Below are 25,978 nucleotides of genomic sequence, written 5' to 3' on the forward strand. Positions count from 1 at the left end.
CCCATAATTTCTTCTATAGCAGAGAGCCAAGCTTAGAACACATACGTTTCCACATGTGGCTTTGCTTTGTGCAAATCTGCAGCAAAGGGAAAAAGCTTCTAAACTTCCAAGTTTTACTTGGAAAACTGAACTGACGAAAATAGCAGGTGCCTAAATAAACCACTGCTCGAGTTCAGAAGCTGTAAAATATTGTCCTTCGAGTCTTTAATACCAACCCGCCAAGAATTTCCATGGTATAGAGAAAGTATAGCGTATATTCAGAAAACATATCATTTAGGTAACTACGCCAATGATTTTCACATTTTTACATAATTGCTTTCTTTTATTTTTGTTACAGTTTTAAAGTGGAGCTGGACCTAAAAAGTGAATGTGTGCCATGTTATAGGGCCAATCTAGAAATGGTAATTGTGCCCAAGTGGTACCCTAAAAATGCAACTTTTCAGAGGCGGCTCTAGGCTTTGTGAGGCCTTAGGCAAAACTTGACATGGGGCCCCATTCACGCCCATGATGGGAAAAATAATTCAAGGACAAGAGCCTCTTCCCCAAAACCCTGGCCGGTGGTTGTGGGGGTCTGTGGGCAGGGGGCTTATCAGAATCTGGATGCCCCCTTTAAGAAGGCGGCCCCCAGATCATGCTCTTTAATAACTAAGGGGCAGGGCCACCCAGTGATGTCACCTGGTGAACCTGCTCCCTTGTGACGTCATTGACTGACGGCATGCTGGGTCATTGACATCACAAGGGGTGGTGTCACCAATATTCACTGGTTGTTAGGGACGCTGGCGGCCCCGCTCCTGAGTCAAGGCTCTTAACGCTTCCTGAGCACAGCAGTGTTAAGGTCCCATGTCCCTCAAAGCTGGGGTAATGCATTGTGTAATTTAGGCGGCCGCAAGGCCCCTGTGAGTGCGAGGCCTTAGGCGACCGCCTAATTTGCCTAATTAGAGCCGCATTTGCACCTTTTGTCTGAAAATTCCTCCTGAAAAATAGCAGTGCATTTTCTGGGCACGTCTGTCTACAGCCCCCTAGCTGTGTATCTGCAGTAAGATCTACGGCTGGATTCACACCTATGCATTTTTAGTGCTTTTTGCATTTTGCAAATTTGCACAAAAGAACGGGTGCTATAAGAAAACCATGTTAAATGGACTGTAGTGCAAATCTGCAAAATGCAAAAAGCACTAAGACTGCATAGGTGTGAATCCAGCCTAAAGCACTGCTGCCTCTGACTGCTAGTCTCAGGCCCGGTTCACACTGAAGCGAGTTCATTACGAATGCGATGCCTCAAAAACATTCTAAATTCGCATGTCATCCATAAAGTCGTTGTTTTCAATGACAGTCGTTCACATACATGCGTTGCGATTCCTCTACGAATGCAATGCTATTTAAAAAAGGGTCTTGTGCAAGTTTACAGCGTTGCGTTGCGAATTTAGTCTTCTTAGACATCAATGTAAATCGTTTTGGAATCGCATTGATGGTTCACATATGTGCAAATTCCACCATACTACTCGCCACAAAAAAACAGGAAATACACAGGAAGTTACCTTTTTTTTTTAATTATGATTCAATTGGCTAGATCAGGGGTCTCCAAACATTCTAAACAAAGGGCCGGTTTATTGTCCTTCAGACTCTTGGAGGGCCAGACTTTGGCCAGCGGGAGTGAAAACTTTCCTGGCATCAGTGGGAGTAAACCTCTGGTATTAAAATGTATTAATTGCTTTTTTAGGTGTAGGGGACTTGTTAACCGCTTTCCGACTGGCGCACAAACTTATACGTCGACAGAATGGCACGGCTGGGCAAATTGGCAGATATGTCCCCTTTAATTTGCCGCCGTGTGGTCGCGCGCCGCCGGCGTGCACGGGACCCTGTCCGATGTCCCGCAATCGGGTCACAGAGCTGAAGAACGGGGAGATGTCAGTGTAAACACAACATCTCCCCAGTCTTCCTAGAGACATGTCACTGATCGAATGCTCCCTCTCACCGGGAGCAGCGATCAGTGACATGTCACTCATAGCCACGCCCCCTAACAGTTAGAATCACTCCTTGGACACACTTAACCCCTTCAGCGCCCCCTACATGTTAACCCCTTCACTGCCAGTGTAATGTTTACAGTAATAAATGCATTTTTATAGCACTGATCGCTGTAAAAATGACAATTGTCCCAAAAATGTGTCAAAAGTGTCCGATGTGTCAACCATAATGACGCAGCCATGATAAAAATCGCTGATCGCCTCCATTACTAGTAAAAATTATTAATAAAAATGCCATAAAACTATCCCCTATTTTGTAGACGCTATAACTTTTGCGCAAACCAATCAATAAACGCTTATTATGATTTTTTTTAACCAAAAATATGGGGAAGAATACTTATCGGTCTAAACTGAGGAAAAGGTGCTGTGTATGTAAGTTTTATTCTTATTTTTATTAAATTTACTACTGAGACAGAGAGCACTATGTCCTTGCCCTTAGTATTTACATGACCGTATGGGAGCAGAGATGATCATCGTGATCCGTTTTGGTTCCTGGTCAATCGTGGACTCGTTTGTATTGCCCGTAAGGGAATGTGTGATTGACCCTCCATAATTAAAAGGGTCCATACGTACAGGTGAGAGGCCAATCTATCTATTGGTGGAGGTATATCGCACCCGCGGAGTCACCATATCTTGTCCTTTGTGCGTCAGCACTGAGGTATTCACGGATGGTGTCCTGTATATTTCATTGACTTTTCACAGAGCTGCACTTTCGCCTTTGATTTACCTACAGGGATTTTATGAGTAGTGACCCTGGTGTTCAGTCGCTTCACATTTTCTTATTTATTTTTTTGCGCAGATTTGTTTTCTCTTTGTATTGGAGCGTACAAAGGGTCGGATTTTCCGCCAACAGCCTGTCATCACACAATTCCCATAGGAAAATCCGATCGTGTGTACGAGGTTTATAGTTTTCTGCAGGCAGCCTGTACTTGGTGGGGGCTTACATATAGATCAAACTAGATGGACTCAAGGTCCAAAATTTATTGAGGTTATTCTCGCAAAAAAACAACAACGTGGAACACCTGTCGCTCCCACATAACACCTGTTACAAAACTGTCATTCTAGCAGAACAGTGCCTTACCAAGCTGTCCCTGGCCAGGGTGAGATCCTTCCATGAACCCCGCATAACATGACACCTGCAGGACCTCCTTCACAGCAGGAGTGCACACTGTGCATGGGCTGCCTTCACTTTTTGATTGATTGCTGTGTACAATCAGACAGATGCGGAGGAACAAAAGGTCTACACTCTGGTCATGAAATAGCTTGTTCAGGCTCCACATTCAACTAAGATTGGTAGCTGGGTCCCTTTTAGCCTGGAATTTGATTATTTATTTAAAGTATAAAGCACTGCAAATTTTAAGTAGTGCTTTCCATATATATTGTAAAGCACTCCGTAAACTGTTGGCGCTATATAAATCCTGTATAATAATAATATTGTACATTCACATCAATCCCTGTCCTCAAGGAGCTTACAATCTAAGGCCAATGGTCCAAGGAAGATTGACCGCACTCCCAGATATGAAGCAGCGATGATTACTTTATTGAAGATAAAAATCCATCAAGATACATCAGAAGACATCATGAGACCTCTATTTAACGCGCTTCACGAATCAAGGATCTGCTTAGTCGTAATCAGATTATGACTAAGCGAACCTTGATCCGTGAAACGCGTTAATCTTGCCATGCCTGCATAGAGGTCTGCATAGAGGTCTCACTTTTTTTCAACCCACCCAGGCCCGTCGCTACAGGACAGGCAAAACAAACAATTGCTTGGGGCCCAGAGCTGGCCTGGGGTCCCCAACTTCCCCTTCCCAGGCTGTAGCATGGCCGAGCTCCTCTTCCTTCCACCTGGAGTCCTGTCAGTCTGGCCGGGTACCGCGCGTGGTACAGGAGATTCAGTTTCCTGTTCCCGGCCGGACTGACAGGAAGTGCACACTGAGTGCTCACTTCCTTTCAGTCCAGCCGGGAAGACAGGAAACTGAATCTCCTGTACCACGCGCGGTACCCGGCACTATCTAAAGACAGGTATTTGCAACCACTATCGGCCACACAGTCTGCGAGTAGACTGCGGGCAGGATGTCAGATCCCCCATCCCCCCCTTTTGTGTTCTGGGAAACACACAGCTACCAGAACACAGCAGGAACCAGTCAGCGCAGCGCGACTCGCGCATGCGCCGTAGGGAACCAGCTGCCCCCCCACTGAGGTAGGTGGGGGGGCAGCAGAGTGACGAGCGATCGCTCGTCCTCTGCTGCGGACGGCGCTGGACTCCAGGACAGGTAAGTGTGCTGATATTAAAAGTCAGCAGTTGCAGTATTTGTAGCTGCTGGCTTTTAATATTATTTTTTTTTGGCGGACATACGCTTTAAGTTTTGTGTTTTTTTTGCATAGAATTTCAAAATAGTGTATTATTTCCAAACAAAGAGATCGCTGCGCAAATACCGTGTGACAGAAAAAATTGCAAAACCCACCAATTTATTTTCTAGGGCAGGGGTGCTTTATTTTGAAGACCAAGGGCCACTTAAGCAACTTGGTAACCGGTCGTGGGCCACAATGAGTAGACCGGGTGGATGGCAGCCCACTCCTTTTTTTTTAGTTTGTTTTGTGGATTGCATTGGTCGTAGGCATTTGTAAACGAACACCATTTACATCTGCCACTCCTTAGGCCTTGTACTCACTTCGACGCATGCAAGGGTTTTCGGCCGAGCGGACATGTCCGGTGAGTCTGTACAGACGACCGAACATGTCCGACGGACAGGCTTCCAGCGGACATGTTTCTTAGCAAGCTATGAAACATTTGTCCACTGGAAACCTGTCCGATCCGCCGGAAAATTGTCCGGTCAGCCGTACACACGACCGAACATGTCCGTGGAAACTGGTCCGCCGGACCAGTTTCAGCGGACATGTTCGGTCGTGTGTACGAGGCCTTAGAGGTGAATGGAGGGTCCGATTGGGTCGGACTGACTGTGTGAAAGGGGTCTAAGGCTGCTTTCACAATGATGCACTGTTGTTTACCTGCACTGTGGATGCAGCACAGTTCACCTTTGGTTTTCCTGTAGGTTAGCTGCACTTTGCCATAGACTTCCATTATATCCTGTAGGAGTGGTGCAATTTCAGAAAGCACACCAAAGTCGCAGGTAATAGAAGTCTATGGCTCAGTACAGATAACCCTTAGGTGCACTGCTCTGAACCTGTGGATCAGTTTTGAAAGCAGCCCAGTAACCACTGCAGTACAGATATTCCCATAAATACAATGTGATTTTAGTAATAAACTTACCTTTAAAAACAGTATTCTATTCTATTTTATTCCATCCCAGAGCAGGAGGTCGCGGGCCACATCAGAGCGCTCTGCGGGCCACATGTGGCCCCCGGGCCACTGGTTGGGCACCTCTGCTCTAGGGCCTCTTCTTTAAAAATATTTATTGTTTGGGGGTTCTAAGATATTTTCTAGCAAAAATACTGATTGTTACATGTAAACAAAAAGTGTCAGAAAAGGTCTGGGTTTCAAGTAGTTAAGGACTCCACTATCCAAGTAGCCACATGCAAAAAGACCTGCGATTTTGCACGATACCACCAATCATGTGATTATTGCCATTTTAGCATGCTTACATGACGAACAGTCAAACAGAAGCAGATATTGACCAAATTATTAGGCAACATCCTGTTGTTCTCCAAGTAATTGCCAAGATATTCTCCAGTGTCACTCGTCTCTGCTTGTCGCTCTACGTTACCACTCACAGGATGTGACCCTAAGGCTCCATGCACACTGAAGCTCATAAAAGGCAGTTTTTTGGAGATGGGGTGTTTTTTTTTTTTAAAAGCCCATAAACTACACTCTATGTTGTCCTATGTGTCCATGCACACAAGGACATTTTTGGATGTTTATCAGCAGTGGAGTTTATGAGCTGTTTTCTGAACGCCCTATAAATCGCATTAAGGAGTTGGTTTTCTGACCACAAAAAACGGCAAGTGCTCATAAACACTGATAAATGTCGATAAACGGTCAAAAATGTGGTTCACCAGCGTTTTTAACCACTTAACGACCGCCGCATGTACATATACGTCGGCAGAATGGCACGGACAGGCAGAATCGCTGCCTAGACATGGGTCGGGGGTCCGATCGGACCCCCCCCGGTACATACGGCGGTCGTTAATCGTGTGGGAATGATCCGGGATGAGGGGGCGGCTATTCGTTTTTTTGCCACCCCCTCGCGATCGCTCCCCGGAGCTGAAGAACGGGGAGAGCCGTATGTAAACACGGCTTCCCCGTGCTTCACTGTGGTGGCTGCATCGATTGCGTCATCCCTTTTATAGGGAGACACAATCGATGTCAGACCTACAGCCACACCCCCCTACAGTTGTAAACACACACTAGGTGAAACATAACTCCTTCAGCGCCCCCTGTGGTTAACTCCCAAACTGCAACTGTCATTTTCACAATAAACAATGCAATTTAAATGCATTTTTTGCTGTGAAAATTACAATGGTCAAAATTGTCCGAAGTGTCCGCCATAATGTTGCAGTCACAAAAAAAAAAAAAATCGCTGATCGCCGCCATTAGTAGTAAAAAAATAATAATAATTAATAAAAATGCCAAAAACTATCCCCTATTTTGTAAACGCTATAAATTTTGCACAAACCAACCGATAAACGCTTATTGTGATTTTTTTTTACCAAAAATATGTAGAAGAATACGTATCGGCCTAAACTGAGGAAAAAAATTTTTTTTTATATATTTTTGGGGGATATTTATTATAGAAAAAAAGTTAAAAATATTGAATTTTTTTCAAAATTGTTGCTCTATTTTTGTTTATAGCACAAAAAATAAAAACCGCAGAGGTGATCAAATACCACCAAAAGAAAGCTCTATTTGTGGGAAGAAAATGACGCAAATTTCGTTTCGGTACAACATTGCATGACCGCGCAATTACCAGTTAAAGCGGCGCAGTGCCAAATTGTAAAAACACCTCTGGGCATTTAGCTGCATATTGGTCCGGGGCTTAAGTGGTTAAAGTGGTTGTAAACCCTTTACAACCACTTTATCCTACAGGTAAGCCTATATTAATACTTACCTGTAGCTACCCTGGATATCTCCTAAACTAGAGTTGTCCCGATACCAATACTAGTATCGGTATCGATACCGAGCATTTGCGCAAGTACTTGTACTCACACAAATGCTCCCGATGCCTTTGCCGATACCTGCGGGCGGAGCTGAGGGTGGCGCATTGAGCTGGCAGGGAGTGCAGCGTTCAGGGCGACCGGAGCCGTCACATTTGGTTGCGGAAGTGACGCTCCTTGTTGACGTCAGAGATGCCCATCTTGGTACACCCTGTACTCGGCCACAGTATGCCAGCAGCCGACATCTTGTTACACCCAGCCTATATAGTTTGGGCTGGGTGTAACAAGATGGCTGCTGCTTTTATGCGGCCGAGTGCAAGAAGTACCAGGATGGGCGTTGCAGGCAGGCTTCCCTAATGGCATTTTAGTGTCTGCCCATCAGTGCCCATAAATGTCACCTGCCAGTGCCCCCCAGCCACCAGTGCCCCCTGCCAGTGCCAGCCATCAGTGCCATCTGTCAGTGCCAGTCAGCCATCTATCAGTGCTGAATATCAGTACCACCTAATCCTATCAGTGCTGCAGATCAGTGCCACCCAATCTGTATTGTGCTTTGAGAAACTGTCACATGACGTTTAAAAAAAGTATCGGTAATCGTTATTGGCGAGTACTTGAAAAAAGTATCGGTACTTGTATTCGGTCTTAAAAAAGTGTTATCGGGACAACCCTATCCTAAACCTATGCATACCTCATTATGCCTTTGTCTTGCAGGGTTTTTTTTTTTTTTAAAGGGTTTACAACCACTTAAATGTTTTTGATCCATTGAAAAAAAAAACAAAAAAAAAACACTAACATTAAAAAACATTAAAAGACTCACTGCAAAGCTATTGGCGTTTTTACAACATGATTTTACCGTCCAGTGTGCATGGAGCCTAAATGTGTATTTAAAGGCTATTCAATTGCATGGTTTCTTATGCCGCGTACACGATCATTTTTCGGCATTAAAAAAAAAAAAAACACGTTTTTAAAAACGTCATTTAAAATGATTGTGTGTGGGCTTCACATCATTTTTCGGCTTCTGGAAAATGACCAAAAAAAAAATTCGAACATGCTGCATTTTTTAACGTCATTTTAAAAAATGTTGTTTTTCGGGTTGTAAAAAAATGATCGTGTGTGGGTTAAAACTACGTTTTAAATCCGCGCATGCTCATAAGCAAGTTATGAGACGGGAGCGCTCGTTCAGGTAAAACTACCATTCATAATGGAGTAAGCACATTCATCACGCTGTAACAGACAGAAAAGCGCAAATAGTCTTTTACTAACACGGAATCAGCTAAAGTAGCCCAAAGGCGAATAGAACTTCCCCTTCAGAGTGCCGTCTTACGTGTTGTACGTCACCGCGCTTTGTTCATCATTTTTTTAAAACGATGGTGTGTAGGCAACGTCGTTTTTAATGATGAAGTTGGAAAAACGTTGTATTTAATGATAAAGTTGGAAAAACGTTGTTTTTTGGACATGCCGAAAAATGATCGTGTGTACGCGGCATTAGACAAAACTGTGTTTATAAAAAAAAAAAAAAAAAAAAAAAAGACCTCTCCCACTGAAAATGCGAACTATCTGGCTGTAAGGCCAATCCAATTATACCGTATGTCAGGCATTCTGACTTGCGCATGCTTCCTCCAGGTCGGTGGAACATGTTGTGCCCCATCGCCCTTCTCCGTACTACCAGCTGCTGCTAAAGTTGTCTTTCCCCTCTAGGGCGTACAGCTTATTATCTATAATTCTCCATTTCTAATTATTCAGTGAAATAAATGAACCCAAATAAAAAATAAATCTGATGGAAATAAAAGAGAGATGTCTAAATAAAGTCTTACCGGATGGGTTCATCGCAGAGAGCCAGTGTTACTGCAGCAGCTGACAGCATCGCCTGTGTGAGACTTCTGTTCACCAGCTGCTCATTCACAACACAAGTACAGAACGCCAGGTTTCCTCTTACCTTAAAGAAGCTCTCCCCTGGCCAGCACACTTCCATTGTCATCCGGGCAGTCTTGTTCTGGACGGCTCCTCTGTTTTCCCAGCTCTTCTGAGAAGAAAGACATGTTAATGGTTAGCATAGCCTGTAGGAAATTCCTCTGCAAGCCACAGAATCAGTAACAACACCCACCCTGCCAAGATCTTTTCCGTCAACAGTGCCCGGCTATTTCTTCCCGAGCTCAGCCCCTTCTAGCCCATGGCATGCCTGCTTCCTAGGCTCGGAAAGGGGGCTCTATAGAAATGAGTGGTCAGTGACTGGCGTGGGAAGACTGTTTACTTTTTCCCTCTGCGCTCCCTCCACTGAGAGAACAACTGTTGTGTGCAAGTGTCCTTGTCCCCGGGGAGATCAGACTTCAGGCACTAAGAAGGGGGACACTGACAGCAAGGGATGGGTTAATTCACCCTGCACAGCTGGAATAACACCATTCCCTGGCACTCTCAGTGCAGACCTGCCAGGTGGATCTGCTACTGATTGTGAAGAAAGTCTTACAGTTAGCTATTAACTCCTAACATATGGACTTAAGAGGCCGCTAGAACGGGAAAACGTTCTCCTTCAAACGAAACGGCATCCGTACTGTCTGAATGTCGGTTCGGCAGGAACCTTTGATGTATTCTGCAGAAAAGTCTATAGACGTTATGTCTGCCAGTGAGATCATACTCTGCTGACACTGTCAGTTCACCTTACTGCTGGGGGGATTAGAGAAGGGACTACAACAACACACACAGAGGAGAACTTCACCCACACTGGCCATTCACCCAAGGTTCACACCTATGCATTTTGCCGTTTGCAGAGACGCACTACAGTCCATTTAACATGGTTTCCTATAGTACACATTCACATCTATGCGTTTTGCGGCCAGTGCATTTTTGGAACAGGTTGGGGACTTTTTTTTGCATTTTGCGTGTAATAGACTTGGTGTTTTGGTGATGCGATTTTTATTGTGGTTTGTGGCTATTATTTTACTGTTTAAGGCTCGATTCACACCTATGAATCTTGCTTTTGAGCGTTTTTGCAGTGCTTGCTGCGTTTTTTGACACACTTTTTTTCCCGCGATTTTACCACGATTTTTCTGTGATTTGTGTTTTTTTAAATACATTTTTTTTTTTGCCGGCAATTTCAATTTTTTTTCCATTTCCTTTAACCACTTAAGACCCGGACCTTTATGTAGGTAAAGGACCTGGCCAGTTTTTGCGATTCGGCACTACGTCGCTTTAACTGACAATTGCGATGTCGTGCGATGTGGCTCCCAAACAAAATTGGCGTCCTTTTTTTCCCACAAATAGAGCTCTCTTTTGGTGGTATTTGATCACCTCTGCGGTTTTTATTTTATGCGCTATAAACAAAAATAGAGCGATAATTTTGAAAAAAAATGCAATATTTTTTACTTGTTGCTATAATAAATATCCCCCAAAAATCTATATAAAAAAAATATTTTTCCTCAGTTTAGGCCGATACGTATTCTTCTACCTATTTATGGTAAAAAAAAATAGCAATAAGCATTTTTTGAAAATGGGGAGGGTAGTGCTGCGCTAATCAGTGGTGAATGGATAAGTGAATAAACAGGTGGGGGAGGGGAATGAAAGTAGGTGTAATTGAAATGAGGAGCAATATAGCCCAAATGGCATCAGCATAAAAATAAATATAAATGATCAGTGAACAATAACAGTAATGGTGCAAATCATATAACTACACAGGTTCCTCTTAATGTGATGAAATACACTATAAGTAATGGTGCAAAAAAAAAAAATTTTCAGGTAACTGTGCTAAGTGACACTCCTATACTGGTGATAAACAGTCCATCAACAGAGTTTGAAAAATATTAGCAAAAAATATAAGTAAAATTTCAAAAGTCCAAGAAAGCAAAAGTGCAAGTGTAGGTCCGCAATATGGAGTGAGAGGAAAATGGGTATCCAGTGATCCTTTTAGGGTAAGTAAGGATGTCCCCTTACCTTACTGCTGTAAGGTAACAGCATATAGATCCAACCACATTAGATGGTTCACTCGATGGGCTCTGATCCAACAACGGCAGGTCCTCCTTGGGGTTCTCGTCCCAGATTGGTCAGTTTCTCGCCCCAAAGAAATAAAGCATCGATGGTGTGATACCATTTTAAAAATTTTAATTCTCAAAGAAAATAGACAGGGGTACTCACATAATCCAAAATACAATTGAGCATGTAAAAAAGAGGGGCAATCTGTCGCCAACGTCACCTCCGATACCTCTCAGTGGACTCATGCGCATTCGTCACTATCATGTGACTTCCTCAGGAGTAGTGAGAGGCATAAATGGGATCCTTTTTATAAGGTGACTTGTTTAGTAGGCTGTAAGTAAACTCAGCTGTTTGCCATGTAAATAATGCAGCTGCAGCCATTTTCCCGTAGTCTGCTAGGCATTTAATAGTAAAATCAAAAAATCAAAAAATTTCGCCCAGCATATAAAATATTTAAATTAGTAGCATTCAGATGGTGGGTGACAGATATGACATCTCATTTATATGGTTAACAATGAAAAAAATTGAAAAAACTTAAAAGCTTCAGCCAGGGGACGGAGACCATGGGGGGGGGCAAACACAGAAGTCCCATTGTACCATCATAACATTCTGTGTTGACAGTACACAGCATTCTACAGGAAGTCTGGCAGCCGCCATTTTGTTGTAGCTCAAAAGTACCATCATAACATTCTGTGCTGACAGTACACAGCGTTCTACAGGAAGTCTGGCAGCCGCCATTTTGTTGTAGCTCAAAAGACGTCCCCAGCATCTCACAGAGCGCTGGGGATACGTCTTACAAAAGTGAGCCATTCTGTCTGATGTCTGGTCGGGGGCCTGCATGGGGCCCCCCGACCTCGGCCAGCATCACAAATAGGCTTCCATCACGTATCGGCGGCGTCTATCAAAACGAGCGCCGCCGGAAGTGGAGCTGCAGCCACCTTGCAGCCACCGGAAGTGGAGCCGCGGCCATTTTTTTTAAGCCAATGCTTGTTAAATGGTGACACACGTCATCCTCACAAGGGAGCACTCGAGGGAAACAATTAAAAACACAGGGGAGCAGGAATTTATGTGTATATACACACTCATAATGCACCGAGAAGATTGAGGCTCAATTGGTATATTAAAAAATATTGAGAGCCAGAATAATTTGTTAAAAAATATATATATGTTAAAAAGTATAAAAAATTTAAATGAATGTATGTCGACATATTTAATTTCATTGAATGGATATGCCACATAAGGTTAACAAGGTCTTTTAACCTAATGTGGCATATCCATTCAATGAAATTAAATATGTCGACATACATTCATTTAAATTTTTTATACTTTTTAACATATATATATTTTTTAACAAATTATTCTGGCTCTCAATATTTTTTAATATACCAATTGAGCCTCAATCTTCTCGGTGCATTATGAGTGTGTATATACACATAAATTCCTGCTCCCCTGTGTTTTTAATTGTTTCCCTCGAGTGCTCCCTTGTGAGGATGACGTGTGTCACCATTTAACAAGCATTGGCTTCAAAAAAATGGCCGCGGCTCCACTTCCGGTGGCTGCAAGGTGGCTGCAGCTCCACTTCCGGCGGCGCTCGTTTTGATAGACGCCGCCGATACGTGATGGAAGCCTATTTGTGATGCTGGCCGAGGTCGGGGGGCCCCATGCAGGCCCCCGACCAGACATCAGACAGAATGGCTCACTTTTGTAAGACGTATCCCCAGCGCTCTGTGAGATGCTGGGGACGTCTTTTGAGCTACAACAAAATGGCGGCTGCCAGACTTCCTGTAGAACGCTGTGTACTGTCAGCACAGAATGTTATGATGGTACTTTTGAGCTACAACAAAATGGCGGCTGCCAGACTTCCTGTAGAATGCTGTGTACTGTCAACACAGAATGTTATGATGGTACAATGGGACTTCTGTGTTTGCCCCCCCCCCCCCATGGTCTCCGTCCCCTGGCTGAAGCTTTTAAGTTTTTTCAATTTTTTTCATTGTTAACCATATAAATGAGATGTCATATCTGTCACCCACCATCTGAATGCTACTAATTTAAATATTTTATATGCTGGGCGAAATTTTTTGATTTTTTGATTTTACTATTAAATGCCTAGCAGACTACGGGAAAATGGCTGCAGCTGCATTATTTACATGGCAAACAGCTGAGTTTACTTACAGCCTACTAAACAAGTCACCTTATAAAAAGGATCCCATTTATGCCTCTCACTACTCCTGAGGAAGTCACATGATAGTGACGAATGCGCATGAGTCCACTGAGAGGTATCGGAGGTGACGTTGGCGACAGATTGCCCCTCTTTTTTACATGCTCAATTGTATTTTGGATTATGTGAGTACCCCTGTCTATTTTCTTTGAGAATTAAAATTTTTAAAACGGTATCACACCATCGATGCTTTATTTCTTTGGGGCGAGAAACTGACCAATCTGGGACGAGAACCCCAAGGAGGACCTGCCGTTGTTGGATCAGAGCCCATCGAGTGAACCATCTAATGTGGTTGGATCTATATGCTGTTACCTTACAGCAGTAAGGTAAGGGGACATCCTTACTTACCCTAAAAGGATCACTGGATACCCATTTTCCTCTCACTCCATATTGCGGACCTACACTTGCACTTTTGCTTTCTTGGACTTTTGAAATTTTACTTATATTTTTTGCTAATATTTTTCAAACTCTGTTGATGGACTGTTTATCACCAGTATAGGAGTGTCACTTAGCACAGTTACCTGAAATTTTTTTTTTTTTGCACCATTACTTATAGTGTATTTCATCACATTAAGAGGAACCTGTGTAGTTATATGATTTGCACCATTACTGTTATTGTTCACTGATCATTTATATTTATTTTTATGCTGATGCCATTTGGGCTATATTGCTCCTCATTTCAATTACACCTACTTTCATTCCCCTCCCCCACCTGTTTATTCACTTATCCATTCACCACTGATTAGCGCAGCACTACCCTCCCCATTTTCAATTGCTTATGGTTTGATACACCTTCCAGTGCCGCAGCTGTACCTCCACTTCTCATCACTTTCATTTCCCCTCCCCCTTTCTTCCCCTCTCTGTTTCCCCTCCTTTGATAAGCGCGGTAATATCCATTTTTCCAATAAGCATTTTTTGATTGGTTTGTGCAAAATCTATAGCGTTTACAAAATAGGAGATAGTTTTATTGCATTTTTATTAATATTTTTTTTTTTTACTACTAATGGCGGCGATCAGCGATTTTTTTCGTGACTGCGACATTATGGCGGACACATCGGACAATTTTGACACATTTTTGGGACCATTGTCATTTTCACAGCAAAAAAATACTATAAAAAAGCATTTATTTACTGTGAAAATTACAATTGCAGTTTGGGAGTTAACCACAAGGGGGCGCTGTATGGGTTAGATGCGACCTCATATGTGTTTCTAACTGTAGGGGGCGGGGCTGGACATGTGATGTCATTGATTGTGTTTCCCTATATCAGGGAACACACGATCAATGACATTGCCACAACGAAGAACAGGGAAGGTGTGTTTACACACACCTCTCCCCGTTCTTCAGCTCCGGAGGACCGATCGCGGGACACCGGCGGTTAAAGGGCCACGTATAGGTACTTGGATGTGCCCAGATGTATATTGGTGTGAAGGGGTCCTTAAGTGGTTAACAACCAGCTATAAACTGCAAAAAGAAAAGCAAACCGCAAATTGAGGCAAATTTGCGGTAAAAACAGAGTAAAATCGCGGTACTTGTGTTTTGGATGCGGGTCTATTGAATTCTATTGTCCCCGACCCTTTTCAAAAACGCAGATGCACAAAAATGCATTGATGTGAACATGTCCCATAGGAACCCATGTTAAAAAATGTCCCTGCATTCTGCAAAATGCACCAAAAAACACATTAGTGTGAATCAAGCCTTAAACACTGTATAAAGCTGGTTGCTAAGGAGGGGGCCAGGAAGCCGCCCGTCACGTCCTTAACAAAAGATAAGTCATCAGCTGTTAGTGGGGTACCCAGCTAAATACAAAAATTGCTGGAAAAAAAAAAACACGCAAAAAAACGACAATTTAAAAAAAAATGGCGTGGGGTCCCCCCAAAATCCATACCAAAGCCTTATCCGAGCATGCAGCCTGGCAGGTCATAAATGCCCCAAACCTGCATTCAGCGTGCCGCCTCCCCCCCCCCCCCCCCCCATTGTATACAAATTCTTGTGCCATTATTATTATACAGGATTTATATAGCGCCAACAGTTTGCACAGTGCTTTACAACATGAGGGCAAACAGTACACTTTTGATACAATTCAAAACAGGAGGAATCAGGGGGTCCTGCATGTTAGTGCTTACAATCTGATGGACAGATCTTGTATTGTCAGCTCACAGATTGTCAATCTCTACATTTTTGGTGCCAACACACCCAATCATATAAATTATTTTTAAAATGTAATTATTAATGACTGTAGAAATCTATGATGCTGACATTAGCAGCAAGTACCGTATTTATTGGCTTATAACACACACCCCCCCCCCCCCTAAAATAGGGGGCAAATCATGTGTGCGTGTTATATGTTGATATAGGGCTGCCTCAGAGGGGAAGGAGGGAGTGAGCGCCACTGAAATAGACAGAGCTGCATCTCCTGTGTACTCAGCTCACAGTCCCATCTCCTAGACGGCTCCTAGCATTGACTTTCAGGCATTGGACCGTTGTTATGTCCATCATAGGAGCCGGGACAAGGGGTGGGACTGGGCGTGACTATAAGCTGAGCCGAGTATACAGGAGATCCGGCTCTGTCTATTCCGGCAATGGCCAGGCTGCAGATGGGCACTGATTAGACTGCAATGATTGGTAAGGCTGCAGATGGTCAGTGATCAGGCTGCAATGATTCACAAGGCTGCAGATGGGCACTGATTAGGCTGCAATGATGGGCAAGGCTGCAGAAGGGCACTGATTAGGCTGAAATGATGGGAAAGTCTGCAGATGGGCACTGTTTAGGCTGCAATGATAGGCACGCCTGCAGATGGGCACTGATCAGGCTGCAGTGATGAGCAAGGCTGCAGATGGGCACTGACCAGGCTGCAATGATGGGCAAGGCTGCAGATGGGCACTGATCAGGCTGCTAAGATGGGCAAGGCTGCAGATAGGCACTGATCAGACTGCAGTGATGAGCAAGGCTGCAGATGGGCACTGACCAGGCTGCAATGATGGGCAAGACTGCAGATGGGCACTGATCAGGCTGCAAAGATGGGCAAGGCTGCAGATGGGCACTGATTGGGCTGCAATGATGGGTAAGGCTGCAAATGGGCATTGATAAGGCTTCAATAATGGACAATGGCGAGGCTGCAGATGGGCAATGGTGAAGCTGCAGATGGGCAATGATCAGGCTTCATTAATGGGTAATTGCGAGGCTGCAGATGGCCACTGATAAGGCTGCATTGATGGGCACTGGCCCTTATTTTGCTTTTAAATTCTTTATTTAAAATTTAAGTTTTTTCCTGAAACTTCCCTCTTAAGGTGTGTGTTATACGCCAATAAATACAGTAATTCCATTTAGATAACAGCATGGACAGGTGGAAGGGAACGCGCATGGTCTAGAAGCACCATTTACGGGAGTTATATCTCAGTCAGCAACAAATGACATTGACCTCCCACTGTACTTTCCGGAGATATTTCATGCAGCTCTCCTTTAAGACACAGCAACAAGAAATTATGGCTACAAAACGCACTTTTTTTTATTTTTTTTTGCACACATGTATTTTCGTTTTGTAACCATTCTCTTCACAATGAGAACAATCAATCAAGCAACGCAGTGCATTCAGGTGTTTATCCCTGGGGACACCCAGTTGAATATATTGTTACAAGTTTCGGCGGCAGGATGATGTAGTTGAGGACTCGGCTACGGCAAACTAAGGGTCACTAAGCTAAAACATGTTCTTGCTTCATTTGTGTCAAGGTAAATGGAACTCATATGCGATTCTCATTTTTCACTTTTTATACCCAGATGAATCTCTAGAGTTGTGTCTGCCCGATTCTTCCACATTGACGATTTAAAAAGGACTAAGACCAGTGTGATTTGACAATTAAAAATCACATGACAAGTTGCACCCCATTGCCGTCTATGGAATCATTCAAATGGTTGCGATTCAAGTCGCATTGACTTTGCAAAAGGTTCCTGCACTGCTTTTTGTTTTGAGATTTCATTGCGGCTTGCTTTAACTTCTGTTAAATTAAGTAACAAGACGCAATGAAATTGGGGGTTCAAATCGCAGTGATCGGCGGCTTTGAAATCTTGCTGAAGTGGTGCGATTCCAAAGCCGCACTGGTGTGAACCAGGGCTTAGGGACAGATTTTTAAAGCAGTGAGTGTGACATTCACTAATCTTTCTTGGGTAGAGAATCTTACCGTATAATGGCCTAGATTCATAGAGAGTTACGCCGGCGTATCAGTAGATACGCCGTCGTAACTCTGAATCTACGCCGTCGTAAATTTAAGCGTATTCTGGAAACCAGATACGCTTAAATTAGGTTAAGATACGAGCGGCGTAAGTCTCCTACGCCGTCGTATCTTAGGGTGCATATTTACGCTGGCCGCTAGGTGGCGCTTCCGTCGATTTCAGCGTAGAATATGCAAATGAGCTGGATACGCCGATTCAGAAACTTACGTGCGCCCGGCGGATTTTTTTACGTCGTTTGCGTAAGGCTTTTTCCGGCGTAACGTTACTCCTGCTTCTATGAGGCATACGCAATGTTAAGTATGGACGTCGTTCCCGCGTCGAATTTGGAAAATTTTACGTCGTTTGCGAATAGGGCTTTGCGTAAATTACGTCTAAGTCGAAAGCATTGACGATTTGCGACGGAATTTCGAGCATGCGCACTGGGATTCTTTCACGAACGGTGCATTCGCCGATCGTTAAAGACGTCATTTACATGGGGTCATGTTTTATTTACATAAAACACACCCACCTCTTCTCAATTTGAATTCAGCGCGCTTACGCCGGCTGATTTACGCTACGCCACCGCAACTTACGGAGCAAGTGCTTTGTGAATACTGCACTTGCCCGTCTAAGTTGCGGAGGCGTAGCGTAAATAGGATACGCTACGCCCGCACAAAATTACGTCCCCCTACCTGAATCTAGCCCAATGGGCCAGATTCAGGTAGATCCGCGCAATATTTGCGTGGGCAAAGGGCAACGATTTTTGCTCTGCGCCCACGCAAATATTTTGATATGCCCGCGATTCACGGAGCAGTAGCTCCGTAAATTGCGCGGGCGCTATGCTAAATAGCCCGGCGTAAGGGCGCCTAATGTAAATGATCCCGCCGGGGGCGGGAATCATTTAAATTAGGCGCGCTCCCGCGCCGAGCGAACAGCGCATGCTCCGTCGGGAAACTTTCCCGACGTGCATTGCGGCAAATGACGTCGCAAGGACGTCATTTGCGTCTAAGTGAACGTGAATGGCGTCCAGCGCCATTCACGAATCCCTTACGTAAACGACGTGAAATTTAAATTTCACGAGCGGGAAGGGCGGCTATACTTTAGCATTGGCTGCCCCTGCTACAGCAGGAGCAACCTTGCGCTAAAGTCGCCGTACGGAAACTCCGTACCTTGCGTGCGCAGGGCCCGTGCAACTTTTGTGAATCGGTGGTAGTATGCAATTTGCATACTATACGCCGATCACAATGGCCGCGCCCCCTAGCGGACAACGCAAGAATGCAGCCTGAGATATGAAGGCATAAGGAGGCTTATGCCTGTCATATCCTAGGCTGCAGTCCGCGTAGCGATGTTCCTGAATCAGGGGCATTCGCTACGCGGGAGCAAAACAGCTATGGCGCCGCGCAACCTATGGTTGCGCGGGCGCAATAGCTTCTTGAATCTGGGCCAATGTGTTTAATACAAAGTAAAGACAACACTAGTGAATGTTTTTCACAATGTCACATTTACTGCTTTATAAATATGCTTCTAATGGGGGAGATTTACTAAAACTGAAGAGTGCAAAATCTGGTGCAGCTGTTCATGGTAGCCAATCAGCTTCCAGGTTTTCTTATGAATTCGTTTTTTTTTTTCAAATAACAAATAATGTTATACAAACCTCCTCTGTGCAGTTGGTTTTTCCACAGAGCAGCCCAGATCCTCTTTTTCTCGGGTCCCACTTTGATGCTCCTGGCCCCTCCCTCCTTTGAGTGCCCCCTTAGCCTGCAGCTTGCTATGGGGGCACCCAAGCCGAGTCAGAACTCTGTGTATCCATTCAGACACAGAGCCCTGACCTGGCTCCGTCCCCTCTCTCCACTGATTGGCTGACTGACCCTGACAGCCGTGTGAGCCAATGGTGCCGCTGCTTTGTCACAGCCAATCAGGAGGAGTGTCCTGGATGGCTGAGGGGATCATGGATATCGCTGAGAGAGAAGGGGCTCAGGTAGGTAATTAGGGGGGTGATGGGGAGGCTGCTACACACACACAAGTTTTTTTTTTCATCAAAATGCATTTAGATATAAAAAAAAAAAAAATCTGCCTTTACAACTCCGTTAAAGTGGTTGCAAATGTTCATTTAAAAAAACTAAAATAATAAAAAAATAATTATACTTACCTGCTCCGTGCAATGGTTTTGCACAGAGCACCTGTGCGGGCGCGCTCCCGAGTCCCGCTGCTGCGTCCATTGACACAGACAGGCAGGACCTGGCCCCACCCCCCCTCCTGTGTCACAGCTTTTGATTGACAGCGGTGAGAGCTAATAGTTCCTGCTGCTATAAATCTGTCCAATGAGGAGAGTAACAGTTGCTGGAGCCGCTGCGCTCGTGCACATCACTGGATTTGGCTCAGTTAAGAAAAAGGGGTTTGGAGCAAAGAAGGTTCTATGCATTAAGGTGAAAAACGTTAAGGCTTTAACCACTTCAGCCCTGGACCATGTCGCTGGTCAAAGACCAGGCCACTTTTTGCGATTCGGCACTGCGCTTTAACTGACAATTGCGCGGTCGTGCGATGTGGCTCCCAAAATTGATGTCCTTTTTATTCCCACAAATAGAGCTTTCTCTTGGTGGTATTTGATCGCCTCTGCGTTTTTATTTTTGCTCTATAAACAAAAATAGAGCGACAATTTTGAAAAAAATCAATATTTTTTACTTTTTGCTATAATAAATATCCCCAAAAAATATATAAAGTTTAGGCCGATAGTTTTATGGCATTTTTTTTTTTTTTTACTAGTAATGGCGTTGATCAGCGATTTTTATCGTGACTGCGACATTATGGCGGACACATCGGACACTTTTGACACATTTTTGGGACCATTGTCATTTTTACAGCGATCAGTGCTATAAAAATGCACTGTGATTACTGTGAAAATGACACTGGCAGTGAAGAGGTTGACCACTAGATGGCGCTGTAGGGGTTAAAGGAACACTAAAGGCAAAACATTTTTTTTTTTAAAATAACAAACATGTCATACTTACCTCCACTGTGCATCTCGTTTTGCACAGAGTGTCCCCTAACCCTGTCTTCTGGGGTCCCTCGGCGGCTGTCTCGGCTCCTCCCCGCAAAAGCTTTCCACCTTCATGCGAGCGAGCGAGCATGGTGGAAAGCTTTTGCGAGCGCGCTCCCGTGATACAGCGGCGGGCATAGCCGCCGACTGTATCACTCGGCCCCCTTCTCTGGCGTGCCGCGTCATCCGCTGTGATTGACAGCAGCGCCAGCCAATGGCTGCGCTGCTATCAATCCGCCCAGCCTAGCCAATCAACGGCCAGGCTGGGAACCGAAGAAGATCACATGGATGCGCCCGGGACTTTCGAAGGGTCAGGTAAGTAAAACGGGGGCTGGGGGGGGGGGGTGTTACCATCGGATGTTTTTTCACCTGTCATTTACCTTTACCCCTCCTTTAGGTGTGCCCTGATGAGCGCTTCTAACTGTAAGGGGGATGGACTGTGTGTGACAAGACAGTGATCACCTCTTCCGATTACAGGAAGCGGTGAATACCGTCATTGTCACTAGGCAGAGCGGGGAGATGCTTGTTTACATAAGCATCTCCCCGTGAGACGATCGCGGGTATCCCCGCGGCCAGACTCACGGAGAAGGCAGCATCTTAAAGGGGACGTACCTGTACGTACCTATACCTGTCCGTGCCATTCTGCAGACGTAAATATACAGGCGGCGGTCCTTAAGTGGTTAATTGAACAAACTGAAGTTAGAAGTTAATAGGCTACCACGCACAGCTGCACCAGATTTTGCATTCTCCAGATTTAGGCAATCAACCCCCATGTGTCTTACCAGTAATGCGATAACAGCCCCTAATAATAGGCCACACTTCCAGCACACACAAATGTGTTCTAAAAATAAGTGACTATAAACGATATCCATAGTCTCCAAAAGTAATCCATAATCCAGAGTTTCTCCTTGCCCCTCCTTTTTATTTGTTTGGAATGATGAGTGCACGGAGATCACGTGCACTGCTCTATGCACGCTGCAAATCCCATACCCCATAATCCAGAGTTCTTTTCGGAATCAAACAAGAGTGGGTGGCCAAATACAGGGAGTGCAGAATTATTAGGCAAGTTGTATTTTTGAGGATTCATTTTATTATTGAACAACAACCATGTTCTCAATGAACCCAAAAAACTCATTAATATCAAAGCTGAATATTTTTGGAAGTAGTTTTTAGTTTGTTTTTAGTTTTAGCTATTTTAGGGGGATATCTGTGTGTGCAGGTGACTATTACTGTGCATAATTATTAGGCAACTTAACAAAAAAAAAATATATACCCATTTCAATTATTTATTTTTACCAGTGAAACCAATATAACATCTCAACATTCACAAATATACATTTGTGACATTCAAAAACAAAACAAAAACAAATCAGTGACCAATATAGCCACCTTTCTTTGCAAGGACACTCAAAAGCCTGACATCCATGGATTCTGTCAGTGTTTTGATCTGTTCACCATCAACATTGCGTGCAGCAGCAACCACAGCCTCCCAGACACTGTTCAGAGAGGTGTACTGTTTTCCCTCCTTGTAAATCTCACATTTGATGATGGACCACAGGTTCTCAATGGGGTTCAGATCAAGTGAACAAGGAGGCCATGTCATTAGTTTTTCTTCTTTTATACCCTTTCTTGCCAGCCACGCTGTGGAGTACTTGGACGCGTGTGATGGAGCATTGTCCTGCATGAAAATCATGTTTTTCTTGAAGGATGCAGACTTCTTCCTGTACCACTGCTTGAAGAAGGTGTCTTCCAGAAACTGGCAGTAGGACTGGGAGTTGAGCTTGACTCCATCCTCAACCCGAAAAGGCCCCACAAGCTCATCTTTGATGATACCAGCCCAAACCAGTACTCCACCTCCACCTTGCTGGCGTCTGAGTCGGACTGGAGCTCTCTGCCCTTTACCAATCCAGCCACGGGCCCATCCATCTGGCCCATCAAGACTCACTCTCATTTCATCAGTCCATAAAACCTTAGAAAAATCAGTCTTGAGATATTTCTTGGCCCAGTCTTGACGTTTCAGCTTGTGTGTCTTGTTCAGTGGTGGTCGTCTTTCAGCCTTTCTTACCTTGGCCATGTCTCTGAGTATTGCACACCTTGTGCTTTTGGGCACTCCAGTGATGTTGCAGCTCTGAAATATGGCCAAACTGGTGGCAAGTGGCATCTTGGCAGCTGCACGCTTGACTTTTCTCAGTTCATGGGCAGTTATTTTGCGCCTTGGTTTTTCCACGCGCTTCTTGCGACCCTGTTGACTATTTTGAATGAAACGCTTGATTGTTCGATGATCACGCTTCAGAAGCTTTGCAATTTTAAGAGTGCTGCATCCATCTGCAAGATATCTCACTATTTTTGACTTTTCTGAGCCTGTCAAGTCCTTCTTTTGACCCATTTTGCCAAAGGAAAGGAAGTTGACTAATAATTATGCACACCTGATATAGGGTGTTGATGTCATTAGACCACACACCTTCTCATTACAGAGATGCACATCACCTAATATGCTTAATTGGCAGTAGGCTTTCAAGCCTATACAGCTTGGAGTAAGACAACATGCATAAAGAGGATGATGTGGTCAAAATACTCATTTGCCTAATAATTCTGCACTCCCTGTACTGTGGAACCATGGAAAACGAACGTAGCCACCCTCTAACAGGAATTTCCATTGAAGCAGAAAAAAAGTGTCACTTTAACCACTTAAGCCCCGGACCTTTAGGCAGCTAAATGCCCAGGCCAGGTTTTGCGATTCGGCACTGCGTCGCTTTAACAGACAATTGCGCGGTCGTGCAACGTGGCTTCCAAACAAAATTGACGTCCTTTTTTTCCCACAAATAGAGCTTTCTTTTGGTGGTATTTGATCACCTCTGCGGTTTTTATTTTTTGCGCTATAAACAAAAAAAGAGCGACAATTTTGAAAAAAAATGCAATATTTTTTAGTTTTTGCTATAATAAATATCCCCCAAAAACATATATAACATTTTTTTTCCCCTCAGTTTAGGCTGATACGTATTCTTCTACCTATTTTTGGTAAAAAAAAGAAAAATCGCAATAAGCGTTTATCGATTGGTTTGCGCAAAATTTATAGCGTTTACAAAATAGGGGATAGTTTTTTTTTTTTTTACTACTAATGGCGGCGATCATCGATTTTTTTCGCGACTGCGACATTATGGCGGACACTTCGGACAATTTTGACACATTTTTGGGACCATTGTCATTTTCACAGCAAAAAATGCATTTAAATTGCATTGTTTATTGTGAAAATGACAGTTGCAGTTTGGGAGTTAACCACATGGGGCGCTGAAGGAGTTAGGGTTCACCTAGTGTGTGTTTACTACTGTAGGGGGGTGTGGCTGTAGGTCTGACGTCATCGATCGAGTCTCCCTATAAAAGGGATGACACGATCGATGCGCCGCCACAGTGAAGCACGGGGAAGCCGTGTTTACATACGGCTCTCCCCGTTCTTCAGCTCCGGGGAGCGATCGGAAGGGAGCGGCTAGAAACGAATAGCCGCGCCCTCGTCCTGGATCGCTCCCCGCGGGTTTCCGACCGCCGCATGTACCGGGGGGGGGGGGTGGTCCCGATCGGACCCCCGACCCGCGGAAAGGCAGGGACGTACATGTAGACCCATATGCCTGTACGTGCTATTCTGTGGACGTACATATACATGCGGCGGGCGTTAACCGGTTAAAGTGGACCTTTAGTCATTTTTCCACCTTTCCATCTATTATATCTTCTACCCTTGTTCTTTTAACTTTGGATAGTAAAACATTTTTTTTTCTGCCAGTAAATACCTTATACAGCCCACTTCCTGTTTCTTGTCTGGTAAAAAGCCTAGGCAGTTATGACATCATGCACAGCTCTCTCTCTCACTCTCATGAGAGTTTGCCAGGAAGGGAGGGGGGGTGAGTCATAAGAGGGCCAATGAGAACTGCAGGGCTGTAAAGCTGGAGGCGTGCCTCTGTGTAAATCCAGGAAGTGAACAGGCAGCAGTTTCAGCTGCCCACATGTATAATGGTTGCAGCCAGACTTAGTGGAGGGTGATTTCTGCAGCATATTTGGCAAGTACAGAATCACAGTATATATAAAATAATATGCAAAGTGGTTGGAGGGAAGCTTCAAAAGGGCAACGATGTTGTTATTGCAGATTATGTGAGCAGACTGCAGTTCCTATTTAAGGACTACCATGAAGTGGCAAAAAAGGAACCAACCTGAGTTGGTTCCATTCAATTCTGAGTAAGGTTGGCTTATACTTTAAAGTAGAGCTGCACGATTAATCGTTAAGAATTGAAATCGCGATCTTTTTCCTTTCCGATCATCAAAACAGCATGTCACAATCTTTCTAACAAGTTCAGAAGTTAACAAGTGGTTAAAGAGCAACAACGGGAGTGCGGATCTTTTTTCCTACATTACTTTACTCGCCAGCGACTGTGGATCGAACACCCGGGAGCTTTGCTAACTATATGTTGTATGGGTAGTAGCACTGACTTTTATGTTTATACCTGTGTGCATGAGGCCTTATGCCGCGTACACACGATCGAAATTTCCGACAAGAAAAGTTCGATGTGAGCTTTTGGTTGGAAATTCCGACCGTGTGTAGGCCCCATCGGACATTTTCCGACAGCAAAAAAATTAAGAGCTGGTTCTCCAATTTTCCAAAGGGAAAAGTTCTTGTCGAAAATTCTAATCGTCTTTATGCAATTCTGATGCACAAAAATCCTGCGCATGCTGTTGTACGTCACCGTGTTCTTGAGGTTTGTGTGACCGTGTGTATGCAACATAAGTTTGAGCCAACATTCCGTCGAAAAAAAAATCCACCGTTTTCTTGTCGGAAATTCCACTCGTGTGTACGCGGCATTAGTGAAATGATAGGGATCTTGTGAGAACTTTTTATATAAATCACACTTGAATCTAGCCTGCCTCGAAGATATAGCCTGCCTAGGAGAATTTTTTTAACCACTTGCTTACTGGGCACCTACACCCCCTTCCTGCCCAGACAAGATTTTAGCTTCCGGCACTGCGTCGCTTTAACTGACAATTCGCGGTCGTGCGACGTGGCTCCCAAACAAAATTGATGTGTTTTTTTCCCCACAAATAGAGCTTTATTTTGGTGGTATTTGATCGCCTGTGTGGTTTTTATTTTTTGGGCTATAAATAAAAAAAGAGCATCAATTTTGAAAAAAAAAAAACACAATATTTTTTACTTTTTGCTATAATAAATATCCCATTTTTTAAAAAAATATTTTTTCTCAGTTTAGGCCGATACGTATTAATTCTACATATTTTTTTTTTTTTTTTTACCAAAATCGCAATAACCTGGTTTGCGCAAACGTTATATTGCCTACAAAATAGGGGACATAATGATTTTTTTTTTTTACTAGGAATGGCGGTGATCTGCGTTTTTTTTCGGGACTGCAACATTATAGCGGAC

The 25,978-nt window shown here is 44.1% G+C and overlaps 1 protein-coding gene across 3 annotated transcripts in view; it reads right to left on the reverse strand.

The window, feature by feature from the left end:
* Positions 1–25,978, reverse strand: part of RIN2 (Ras and Rab interactor 2) — a 263,520-nt gene that overhangs the window by 177,824 nt on the left and 59,718 nt on the right. Inside the window, exon 2 of one of the 3 annotated variants that reach the window (XM_040351005.1) lies at positions 9,070–9,153. In XM_040351005.1, the coding sequence (XP_040206939.1) occupies positions 9,070–9,153 (84 nt within the window). Of the gene's footprint in view, positions 1–8,947; positions 9,157–25,978 lie in introns of those variants that run through there. The other 2 variants (XM_040351004.1, XM_040351006.1) reach the window with 2 other exon arrangements.

This window comes from Rana temporaria, chromosome 4 (genome assembly GCF_905171775.1).
Source record: "Rana temporaria chromosome 4, aRanTem1.1, whole genome shotgun sequence".
In the NCBI taxonomy this organism is placed as follows: Eukaryota; Metazoa; Chordata; class Amphibia; order Anura; family Ranidae; genus Rana; species Rana temporaria.